Below are 13,161 nucleotides of genomic sequence, written 5' to 3' on the forward strand. Positions count from 1 at the left end.
GTAGCTGGAAACATTTAGACAGATTCTGTTTAGCAGCTTCCATTTACTTCGTGCCTTATCAGGTCAAAACATATTTGTGCACTGCATCACTGATGATGTCAGCACTGCTCTGGGAATAGTTAGTTCATTAGTTAATTGCTGCTGCAGAGCCAGCAGGGAGGCCCAGAATACATTTTATAGATACAGCAATACAAAAATAGTAGATTATTATTACAGCTCTGCAATGCAGTGCTGATATAAACCCCCTACATTTATAGATTTTAGAGGGTGTATTCCAACAAAACATGAAAGTTTTAAGGGTGATCAAGTACTCTAGCATCACTTATTTCAAACACAATTCTAATTCACTTGAGCTACTGTGATTAAAAACTTCTTTTGTAACTCCCACCACATCCCACAGATGCAAAATATTCCAATTTGAAAGTACAAAGTTGATGTAACCCCCACTCAACACCTCACAAAACTCAGTACATACGAAATTGTGTGTCGTGAGTGGCACGTTCTCCAAAACTTCCACATGCAACTCCTCTCCCGTGAGCCAGGAAATGTCTGTGTCCCAGCCAATTGGCTTCTTCTCTCTAAAGTGCAAATGAGCCTCTCATTAGCATTGGCACACAAGCCCTTGCATGTCTCTTGCCAAAGTTGTGAGATCAGCTAAAAAGTCACACTGTGGGGGGCTGCGACCCAGTCTAATCACAGGAAACTTCAGAAGCAAGACCTTAGGCTCAGTATAGCAAACAAAGCACACCTTCCCTGCACAAACTGCAGGAAGGAAATGGACTTTTTCAACCAGCTCCAGTAGTGGCCAATTCCTTGTTTCCTACATGGCAGATGGCTTTTTGATCAAATAAAGTGTTTGTGAAGGTACCTGTTGTGTAAGAGTTCCACAGAGATGGCTAATTGTGTACATGAAGATAATATATAAATTTTTAGGGCTGAAAACTCTTTTTTTTCCTCCCAAGGTAACCCTGTCTTTAGTTAAGAATGCATTATAGCCAAATGAAACAAAACCAAGAAGTTAACACAACTTATTTAATACTTGATTGGTTAGCATGAGTTTAATTAATCATCTTTTGCCATAATCTCATATTACTCAGGATTATGCCTGAGCCATTTCTGAGGAGTTAGACATTCTTTTCAACATGTCTGCAATGTGCAAATTGTTTAGGGCAAAGTGTCATAAAATTTTGAACTTTGTAAACAAATTCTAGATAGAAGTGGCCATTGGGAGCTCCAGTAAGAGATTCTAAGAGCAAAAAAGCATCCCACACAAGCCATACCCATCTTGTATTCTGTAAACAGCACAACATTCTGGAATAAGACCTCTCATCATCAGCGCTTTTTTTAGGCTGTCTCGGACTGTAACTCCACATCTTGCTGGAACCTAGAGGTCAAATACAAAACAAACGAGTTAAAACGATTTCCAATTTATCCCCCCAAACTGATTGCAAACGTTTTGACCCTCAAGTGCTAAAACCTGCTCTTCAGGATGCTTTACAGAATTGTACGTCAGTTTTCCAAAACCTTTTTTGTCCCGAGGAAAAATTTTTTGCTGAATAGTATATGAGGAAAAGGGCTCAGCTAGAAGAGATGACAACCTCTACACTTCTATTAACATTTGGAACACAATCTTCACTCAACTCCGAAAGTGAATTTCCAACTTTCTCAGCTGGAAGAAACTGGAGACATAGCACATAGATAACTAATAACGACATTCAGTTTTAATTCTAAAGGCTGGCCTGAACCTAAGTGGGGAAATACGCCAAGTGAAATTAAGTGAAGGAACTAACTTGGACTGCACTCAAAAAAACCTAACGATAAAATGTAAATATTTTATTTTCTATTTCTAAAACAGAAGATAAGCATGCAAACAAGTGAAACAAAACAGTCATTGGAGTCAGGAGACCATCACCTCTCACTTTAACCTATATTTGTAACTCTAGAGATATGTCTTGTATGAAAAACATACTGCTCTCTTCTGTTTCCTGGCTTGAAAAGTTTAGATAACTAACAGGATGGGAAAAATAAGGAGCACATTAAAACTAGCCAAATCAAGAACTGCATACTGTGTAAAGGTATTTTCCTCACCTCTATTCTAAGTGTGGGCATATGGTACACAAGTAGATCATCTCTAGGTATACCTGTGATTTAACAGTGTATAGTGTCAAGCAATAAACACGAATACATGATCTGGTGATTAAGTGTGGTTAAGGTATTTAATATTATCTACTAACTACTTTTCGAACTCAGTAGTGAAAATTTGTAAGGCTTCAGGCACTGTACACACTGGGATATCTCCTATAATCATGGACAGTGCCTTGAACACATACCAGAAGAAAAAACCACAAACTTAACCTACCTGACAAGTCTGCCTGAACACCTGAAACTCAAATCTAGCTTGCAATTGGCTTAAGCCAGAGCACTCAGTAGCCAAAAGGAGTCTTTTAATCAGCTTCAACTGGCTTTGGATCGCAGCCTAGTTTTTGTTCCCTGCATTTAAGTTTCCATGGGTATTTAGGGGCTCTGTGTCCTCCTTAAGCATGACAGTGCAAAGTAGCAGCCTACTTACTTCAAGAAGCTTTGTCAACATCACTTGAGGTTACACTGTATGTTACATTTCTACAACTCAAATATATGCGCTTTCAGAAGACAAAAAGGAATATTTTGCTTTACCATCCTCCTCCTATTAACATGAGAGTGCCTCTTTACAGGATTTTGTGAATTTCATCTGGTCAACACAAACATTTTAAAAAAATAGTTTTTCTTAATTCCTTGAAAAAAACATCCTATAACATACTACATTACAGTCTTGATATTCAGTCTTAGGTGACTTTGGTTTACACATTGCATTCTTTTTTAATGCATCTTTTCATTACTCTAAGCTTACTCCTTAATAAGGAACTCCTCTCCTTTCTCTAAGGATGGACGATATGACTCATATTCTTTCATACAAATATTGAGTCTAAATTATGATTGTTGTATTGATACAGCAAAATATGTGTTAGAGATTTGTCTTGATCTACAAAGGTGGTTAGAAATTTTAAGTGAAGTTCTATAATAAATTCTGTATTATGTTACTTATAAATTGCACTGTATTGATTCTGCTTGTAGAACTCATGTGCCATTCTAATAATCAATTTTGTTCTATACTAATCATAATATCTTGTTAAGAAAAGAACTCTTTAATTGTCCCTATGATTTAATGCCATCATCATTCTGCCAAAGATCCATAAAAGAACCTGTCCCCTCAGTGTCGTTCTCCGTGCTTCCAACATATATATTTAAAAATAGAGAGTAAATATTTTTAAGAATCTGACTAAAATCTCAGAGGATTTCAGGTGTGCTCCAACCTCCCACACATTAGATCCAATCACGAGCCATTTCCATGGAGGAAGCAAGTGTTCTTCAGCTCAAGGCTGTTTTTCCTGCTGGACTGAGGTTGAGTCCCCACAGACAATTCAGGTCTACCTTTCCAGCAACCTCAGTCCCTTCACCACTGATACCCACAGTGGCAGAAGAAACTTAAATACTGCAAAGGTGGAAGACAGATGATGGGGACAAAAAATGGAATGAAAAAAGCCAGGAATGAGGTTGGGCATGAAGAAGAAATGGGAGGAGAGGGTCAGGACAAACTTCAAGAACTGAACATGCAGGGGAAGCATGTGTATACTGCAAGAGGGAATTGTGACCAGCAGGTTGGTGGGAATCAAACAAGTAACACAGAGGGAGGACAGACTGAAGAGCTGAGGCTGAAGGCAGGAAAAAAAGATGTGATGAACCACCTTGCAGGGAGAACTGTTTGCCAGCACCCAGGGAAGTATTGGAAGTACGTGCTGAAGAGGAAGCTTCCAAGCTGTGACTGGTAGAAAAGGTGGCTTGTTTTGGACAGGGATCATCAGGGGGAAGGAAATGCCTAAGAGCAGCAAGAGAACCCAGCACAGAGTAGGAAGAGGTTCTAGATTAGGCAGAAAACTCCAACAGACTGAAATATTGAAAGAAACCAGGTTAGTAAAATCTTGACCTATGTGAGGAGTGGAGCAAGACAAGGAGGAAAAGTCAAGCAGTAGGACGATGACTAACATTAGAGATAAGCAGTCTTGTGGTCACAGGAAAACATTTTCTTTCTCCAGCACTGATCCTCCATAAATGATGACAACATCCTCCAGTAACTCACGAAGCAAAGAAATGCATCAGGAACCTCAAAGTTCAAATTATATTAATTAATTACACTGGTGTAATATTTTTCCTTTTAATTTTGTCAAAAACATGATTTATGAAGTTAGAGGGTTTCTTTTAAGAGATCAGTACAGTTGAAAATGCAAACTCTCAAAATTTGAGAAGTATCAGAATGAAGGGTACCTACAGCAACACAAGTGCTGTAGGACTATGAAAAATATGCATTAAACATTCTGCTCACCGATCATTTGCTATTCCTCAGTTCTATTATCCCAAACCCCCTTCACAAAAATCCAAGCCATATTTATGCAACTTGCAATTAGAAACATGGGTAGAACATTTGTTCTCTTCACTGCCATTTGCATCAAAATCTAGCTAAAACTCAAACAATTTTTTTATTACTTTCAAAGACCATCATGATCCTGAATCAGCATCACATTTAGAACATTCTCTTAACAGAAGTCCTGAGCAGAGAAACATAAGGGCAAATTAAAAGAACTTAGTACTAGAATAAGTCCCTGTAATATTGATTAATCATTTTCCCAGACTGGTACAGCACGGTCTATCACCATCTGTGCATGTAGCCCTTCAGCTCCCTCCTTCAGTCCCTAGTAGTGCCTGCTGTAAAGCAGAAATCTCACCCTGCAAAGCATTCCCTCTGAAACCCCTTTTTGCCCGAGGCTTCTTTTCACCCCACATTATGGCAAAGTTAAAGAAAAAGCTGTTTCCAAGAAAGTGATTTGGAGACCAACTCAGCCTTTAGAAAAACAAGAACCAGAACTGGTTCTTTCTGCTGGCTAACAGAGTCCTGCTGATGCACAGCAGGAGTTTTGGAAGATCTTTTCTCTCAGCCCCAGGCAGAGGGAGGGAGTGTGGCCTCAGAGCTGGGGAGCAGAGCAGGGAGCAGCAGCCCCGCGTGGGGCAGCTCCAGCATGGCAGGAAGGCACCCAGGAGGGTTTATCAGCTCCAGCAAGAGTTTTGCCAGGATTCCTACAGAGCATTTTAACTGAATCACATCAGCATTTGTTAACAAAGTCAGTTCTCCGGGAGAAAATTTCTCATCTCTTCCAAAATACACAGCACTCTTAACGCCTGCAACCCAATAGACTGAACAAAGTTGGTATTTTATTGAAACATAGAATGTTTAATATTATTTTAAATCCATTTGGTTTGCACTGATCCATTATCTCCTGATCCCTATTTTATAACTAAGAAAATCCAAATTTTTCACAACCATTACCACCTAGAAACTCATGTCACTAAGCTAGGGGATGTACTTTCAAATTGTGATTGTTAAGGGCTTTCTTTTTAGGTTACTTGTATACGTAAGATTTGTAGATCAGAAAAGGCTTAGGTTTTCACAGGAATTAGAAAGTTGATTCACCAAGTAACTTTCTAAAGTGAAGAGTACGAAAGTGTGGACTATATAACACTAAGGAACAGTACAGAAGCTGCCAACACAGACTGCAAGGTGTGTTCAGTGTGTAGATTAACAATATACCACAGAAGATAGTTTACTTGAGCATCTTAAATTGGGTGAGTAGCAATTCAGGGAGACACCAAAACACATGCTCAAGTCTGCAAGTGTTAAACCCCAAGGAAAATTACTCCAGATTGCAGAAATTCTCAAAGCAGTCTTACTACCTAGACAGATTAAACAGAACTGTACCCCTTAATGTCCTCATTTCTTTTTCTCACCTGAACTATTTCTAGGAACAGTAAGTATTTGAACAATATTATTGATATATATTTAGTACTGCAGCCACAAGCATTTAAGGAATGCATAATAAATCATTTATTTCTGTAAATCAGGTCATTCCTGATTCAGTAAGAAATTCAGGGCTACGTCCCTAAATAACTCTTACATCACTTTTCTAACATCAGACTAGAAACTGGCATAGTCTCAGTAAGTTAAAAATGCTTCCTTACACCACTCTAGTTTCCAATGTTTTAGAGCAATAAAGAGCCTGAGAAGCACTCCGAAGAAGCAATGCAAAGGTATTCTCTGAAAGTGGAGAGGCCGGTCAGCCCTAAATATCTAGTATCACACTTCTCAAAACCAGTTGTTGGCTTTGTTTTTCCCTCGGCCTGGCACTGTTGTTCAGGTCACTGTAATGAAGTGTAATGTATGTATGGTATGTAAGGTATCTGTAACATACCTTAGAGCTTCAGAGCAATTCCAAACAATCAAGCAAACTACTGGGTGCAATAGTGGAAACATGCCAAGTAGAATGGATTTGAAATGTCACTTCCAAGTATTTATTTGTTTACCACAACATCCCTTACAGATCACACCTTTTTCCTCCCCATACCTGATACCTAGGACTAAAAAATTTCAGCCACATGTTCACAGAATTAAACGTGTTGGGAGAAAATTAGGCTAAACTATACTTTTGCCAAATAATTAGTTGGGCCTTCCAACATGTCAGGTTTTCTGGTAAAATCCAAACATGAGATTCACATTTAATTTCTCATCTTACTGACAGGGGACAAATATTTCACCAAACCAGTCAGCTACTTCTTACAGCACTAACTGATAAAATTACCCTCCTTTGTGGCAAAAAGGACATAAGATGGCACTGAACATCACATCCTCTAGAAAACAAAGAACACAGCTTTCAGAAACAGCTGTTCTGGATATCAGGACATGAAGCTCTGTCCAACCTCCAGGAGAAAGCAGCAAGAAAATACATTCTTAATGAAGCATATTAGTGAGACAAATGAGAGGCAGTTTCACTGCATTAAAGCTTGTTTCCAAGGGAAATTCAACAGAATTTACCCATTTTACAAAGCTGTTACCATTCAATCAAAAGCATTCTATTTAATTTGCAGAGACATGGGTTACCAGCACCCATTGGCACCTCCAATGCAATTAAATGTAGAACTTGTAGAACACAACAGACTGATTTATGTCAGTGCAGAAATGTTTTCAAGAACACATCATCATTCAACCCCACTGGATGAAACCTGTTGTGCCTAATCAATGGCCTCTACATATTTTTCAAGCTTTTGAGAGAGAGCTCCCAAACTGTATTCAGAAGAGCACTGATCATTTTAAAGGGGACAGTAGAGAGCAGATCACCATCTTCAAATTTTAGTTAGGGTGAATACCAGTGGCAGAAACTGTGAAGGCTGACAAGGAACTACTAGTAAAATAGTTTGCAAAATATGGCTTTAGACTTCAGACTTGGGAGAAATGCTCATCTAGAAAAGTATCTGTAGCCACTACATGGGCATGAAACTCTAGGACCTTGTGGCTTTCTGTTCAAGACACAGAAAAGTCAGCTGGCTGCTCTCCAATCCAAAACTGATACGCATTAGAAATTTAAGGTACAAAATAGTTTAAATAAATCTTTGTAATAGGTCAGACCCAGAGTTCACTTTTGTAGAGTCCTGTCTCAGCTGATCACACTCCAACTGCTTTACAAGCAGTGTGGGGGCAAGAAACTATAGCAGAAGGGCTAAAATTCACATCCTGCTCTAAACTGTTGCAACTGATCCTAAATCAAATGGATACTTCCATCTTCAGGTAGTACACATATTCTCTACAAGTGTTAAAACTCTTGTTGACTAGTTCGCTTAAACAACACAAGAAGCATAAATTTAAGTATTACTTACTAGACATGGAATTAAAACATTTATTATGATCATTTTCAGATTTGTGACTTGCATTCCATTTCACTGAGTGCCTGCCTAGCACATTAACAAGCAAAGCAAGCATGCTGAAACTCTATTTTTCTAGCATTCATTACTTTATACAGCCAGACTTTCCATCTCATAAGGAATCACTAAACACTCTTTTACTTGAGTAAAAACCAGTGATCAACGTTGCACATGGCATTCCAAATGACAAGTCAGTTTTATAATGGCAAGTTTTCAATATTGTTTCACTTTGTGATCTAAGACAGTGTGTCAATAAAACTGTAGATTATTCTCTTTTCAACACATATGCCTTTGAATTTATCCAGCATTTGAGGGTAGCTTGTGGTGAGTTACCCTGCCAAGGAGCCAAGCACCACCCAGCTGGTTGCTCACTCCCTCCTCAATGGGAGGGGAGAAGAGAATTAAAAAGACAAAAGAAAGAAAACTCCAGAGCAAAGATGAAAGACAATTTAATCAGTGATGGAATAAATTTTCCTAGTGATACAGAAGTATCAAGTGAAGTTTACTTGAAAGTGAACTCCATGTCACCAGACAGTTAATAAGATGCATAAAATTCCAAAGCATTCAGATACATTCAGCGCCAGCCAGTGGCATAGGCTAAAAATAAACTCAATTTCTGCTTCATGTTTGATACATCATGGGAGGTTTTAATTGTATTTTTGATTAGAAAAACCTAATCATGTCAAACCAGGTGTGTAATTAAAAGCACAAAACTGGTTTATTCAGGTGCCTGAACATCCCTTCTCTGAATTTTCCTCATACTTGACAGGTGTAACTGGTAGGGCAGCTTAAATGCCTGCAGAAATCCAGTGCTTACTACTCTGCAAGCTTAAGGCAAAAACTCACAGCATAAACTACAGAAAGCAAGATGCAAAACTGAACTCAAAAGAATCGAGTATCAGATTTAAAAACAGAATATTTGAAGGATCCCAGTTGTGCATGCATGATGAATTAATTTATGCTAAGAATTTACATAAAATAAAAATAGCTTATTCTTCTAGTCTTCATGACTGCAGAGAAGATCACATGATTGCCTGCCTAATTAAAAGGCAGATGTACTAATAAACCAAGGTGTGACAAGAGTGAGACACTCAAGAATTGTCCCCATGCACAGCATTCTCAGTCCTGTTTAGTTTCTTTAACTCTTGAACATACAAATTGGCACTTTTAGAAACTCATCTCAGATTCATATTTTGAGAACTCCCATTAGCTTTCCAATATATATGTAACTATGAGATGCATGTGAAGCATACCAACACAAACACAAGTGGAAAAACTTTACTGGCCCAGATTTATGCTGAGTTTTTACACAAAGCACCTCTAATTACTCTTAAATTTCAAAATAAAGCAAAAAAAAAACAACAAAACCACCAACCAAAATATTTTAGAACCCACACAATATTCTACAGTTGAACATAGAAGAAAGGGTAACTTTTTTTGTTACCTGAAGTATTACTTTCAGTTTAGAAGCTACCATGGAAATTTTTTGACCTTGTGGTGGGTGATAACACACAATGATTTGATCGCATCAAGAATCTGCAGGCAGCTGAAATATTTGGAGGCCACCAAGCTTTCCCAAAGCATGCACAGCATCTGTTTTGTTGGGGTTTTTTTGTTCCCCCTTGCTTCACTGCCCCTACTAAGACCACTACAGACAGAAATAGAATTCAAACTGACCAAATCCACTCCTTGCTCATGCTGACAGAAAGAGAGAGGGCACTGCAGCTGGGAGAGGATCCTTTATAAATGCAGCTGGGGAGAGCAGTGCAGACTCCTTACCACCCTCACAGCTGCTCCACCCAGCAGACGTGAGGAGAACATTTCCTCTGGAAGCTGGTAAGAAATTTGCAGGAGGCAGCAACAGACCACAGAGATGAAGGACAAGACCTATCACCACCTGATGCCCTTCAAATGGCCATCATTCCTTACACTTAAACACTGTTTTCCTGTAACTTTCCATGCTCCAGATCATCGTTCAGGAGAGCTCATTTGCTTTCAGACTGTTTTTTCCCCTACTCTATTTGTCCAGAAGGGATTTCTTGGGTAATTAAAATCATTCAGAGCTGCTATTCATCAAGTTGTATGATCTTGTTCATGAAGTACTTGAGTTAGAAGCCCTCTTACTGCATTCTCTTCTTTCCTAGAATTCACTCCTCCCTTCCTTTTACTAGGACTTCACTACAACATCAAAAACCTCCTAATATTGTTCCTCTGCAGTTATGATGAGTTTTAGCTACTTGTTTTTATGGCAGCCCTTGTGTTTAATGGCTTTTCTCAGAAGCCTTTACTTCACTCAGTGCAAAGTAGCATGTGGCAGATGTAAAGATGAACACAGAACATAGTTACTCACACTACACATAACCACGCCCAAGGAATTCCCAACCACAAGACACAAATTTCTAGTATCTGCAGCATACATTTATTGGAGGCTGAACAGAGGGTTTCCAAACAGAAAACACTTAAACTCATAAAATTCCTGAGTGACAAATAGCTCAAATTTGGAAGACAATGCATGGAAAATATCATACATGCCTGACTTATTCTTGTGCTTTTTCACTGTGACAGAGACACACTCCAGATATGTCCACAAAATGTTTACTCTATTACAGGTTTCAGAGAACTTTCCTCCAAGAGAGGAAACCAGCCTCACATGATGGGCCACAGGAAAACTGTCTAAAAATTCTTGTTAGTACCTTAAGGTTTACAGTGAGCAAGCAATCTAAATGGAGAAATCCCTAAATTTTAACTATTTTGTCAGCTTTCACAGAGCAAAAATTGGAACTGGTTTTTAAATTGGAAATGGAGTTTTTTTTCCTTATTCCAAACCTATCAGTTAAAAATTGATGCTTTACCATGGTCTTCAAAAAAGATTCCCCCAACCCTCAAAGAAAAAAATTAGGAAAAAAAATTTTAAATATCACACAACTCGAAGGAATCCCACAAAATGCCTGAATCTTGCCCGACATGCAAGTACCATATTCCTGTATTCTTTACACTCATAGGAAGCTTTTTATGCTCATTGCCCAAACTTTTTCAGGTAATTTTTAACTTTTCCATGTCTTCTTCCTCTTACATAAACCTGAAATTAATCCTATTTGTCCCATACCTCTTAGCATCAGTTGATAATCACCATTCTCCTTGAATTACTGTCCCTTCTCAACACCCAGGTAGGTGTCTATTTCTATTCATTTGCATGAGCACTGTCTTCTGTCTCCTTTCTTTGCATGCACATTTTATTGTAAAATTTGGGAAAAAAATCCTAATCCACACCACAGCTAAGAATGCCCAAGGCTGTGTTCCCTGCCAGCTCCATGCATTCTCTCAGACATCTCACCAGTAAATAATCTAACTTGCTTTTATGCCAACACACTAACATCTACTTCCATTCAAGACTACCTCCCTTCCACCAAAACCAAGTCCTAGCATGTAACAATCTCTCAGACTTCTAGCAACCAGCAGGAGGTCAGAGTTTTTAAACTTTCCTTCCACCTCCTAAAGCTCTCCCTTAATTACCATCTTTGTTACTATGCACACCACAGACATTTAGATTCCTAACTGAAACAAGCTTTCAACTAATATTTCCCTGAATTTTGCCACTGCTTGAATAAGCCTCATCAACTTGTTCTAAAAAACAACTTGTCATCTCAGGTAGACTTGCACTACCTTACATTTTTATGCTTTCAGCATCCTTCTCTCTGGCCTAGAACAAAATGGAACAGACCCACTGTCACAGACTTAGCCGGGTCACATTTGCGTGGAATGCTTTTCCAAAGGACGTGTGATTTGCCAGTTGAACAAAGCCACTAAGGAAAGAAGTATACATGTGTCTCTCTCTGCATTATAGGGGATAAAATTACCCCAGCACAAAGAGGAAAAAATAATCTGTTGTTTCTTCTAGGAGATTGTTCAGAGAAACTTCTCTTCATCCTTTTCCAGGCCAAGGCCAAGGAAAACAATTTTTTATTTCTGACACTACTTATTCACTGATTCCCTTCCAGCTAACCAAGCCAGCTATTTGGTTTTGCTTCCAAAAAGGAGTTCCTTTTGAACCCTGTCCTGTAGCCAGCTGAATCAAAATGCTGACTTCAAACCATCAGCAGCAGTGGGCTCTGCCACAGATCCATCAGGCCTTCAGGCAAGCACCTTCACACCCTGTCCTCCATTAGGAAAAGGTTTGTCCAATGCTCTGCCTTTACGATGACACACACAAAAAAACTTCCCAGCTACACTGCCTCAGCACCACCATGACTTAGACTGAACACCGTGGTCTCATTTCTTTGTACTCCACCAGTTTCCTTAAATTATATTTTGAGTCAGCTCCAACAGATGTATTTGCTTGATCCTACACCAACAGTAACACATAGAGCACTCTCAACTAACAAGGCAGTTGCTAGTCAAAAATGTAAGATATGTGAGCAACTCCCCCCCATTTCCTGCATTTTTAGCAGCTCTAAACAAATAGCAGAAGGCTGTTGTAGTACTTGGGGCTGCTTCAGAGTGATCAAAGATAAATAACAAGGTTGGCTCTCCATTACCAACTCCATTCCAGTCACTTTAAGTCAGTTTAAGAAATGTCACGGTATTCCCAGACAAAAATAGACTACTTAGGATCTGACATTTCTCCCCTCCTGAAGTGAATTGGAAATAAAGACTGAAATTATTATTGTGATATTAACAATATTTTTTCAGAAGTAGATATGAATTGAAAGCAATTGAGATTGAGGTGGGGAGGAGATTGCTGCAACATTGCAACTTCAACAGTATCTCTCCCAGCCACCTGCTTGATTGTAGAACACATCACCCTTGCTTTAACAGCCATATGGAATGGGAACTAGGGCAGGGGCAAGGCTCTAATAGCAAGTATCACATACTTTCACAAGGAAACTCCTTCCTGCTTCAACCCATCACAAGTTAACCTGTGTACTTGAACATGTTGAGCTACCATCACAGCTACATAAGCAAATGGCTCAGTTAATGGGCACAAGTGAGACACAGCCAGTCTGCTTTAGAAGCCAGAGGTTATGAAAGCAGACAAATGTGTGCAACACTTCTCAATCCACTGAGAGAATGAGGGAAGCAGTCTCAGTGCTCCCTGAAAAATGCTCGATGCTTTTTTAGCTTAGCAATGCATCATCTGACTGCTGGCCATTCAAACTGCACTGTGAATCACAGAATCTTATATTGTGGCACCCAAAACTGCACACAGTGCTCAAGGGGAGGCCACACTTGAGAGTAGAGGAGGAGAATCACCTCTCCCAACTAGTCAGTAATGCTGTGCTTGAGGCCCCGCCAGGATTCAGTAATGCTGCAGTTCCTTCAAGG

The 13,161-nt window shown here is 39.2% G+C and overlaps 1 protein-coding gene across 1 annotated transcript in view; it reads right to left on the reverse strand.

The window, feature by feature from the left end:
* Window positions 1-13,161, reverse strand: part of BRAF (B-Raf proto-oncogene, serine/threonine kinase) — an 83,069-nt gene that overhangs the window by 40,330 nt on the left and 29,578 nt on the right. The window contains exons 4-5 of the mRNA XM_063395571.1: window positions 1,281-1,384; window positions 476-578 (exon numbers count right to left, since the gene is read on the reverse strand). Of these exons, the coding sequence (XP_063251641.1) occupies window positions 476-578; window positions 1,281-1,384 (207 nt within the window). The remainder of the gene's footprint in view (window positions 1-475; window positions 579-1,280; window positions 1,385-13,161) is intronic.

This window comes from Prinia subflava, chromosome 4 (assembly GCF_021018805.1).
Source record: "Prinia subflava isolate CZ2003 ecotype Zambia chromosome 4, Cam_Psub_1.2, whole genome shotgun sequence".
Classification (NCBI taxonomy): domain Eukaryota; kingdom Metazoa; phylum Chordata; class Aves; order Passeriformes; family Cisticolidae; genus Prinia; species Prinia subflava.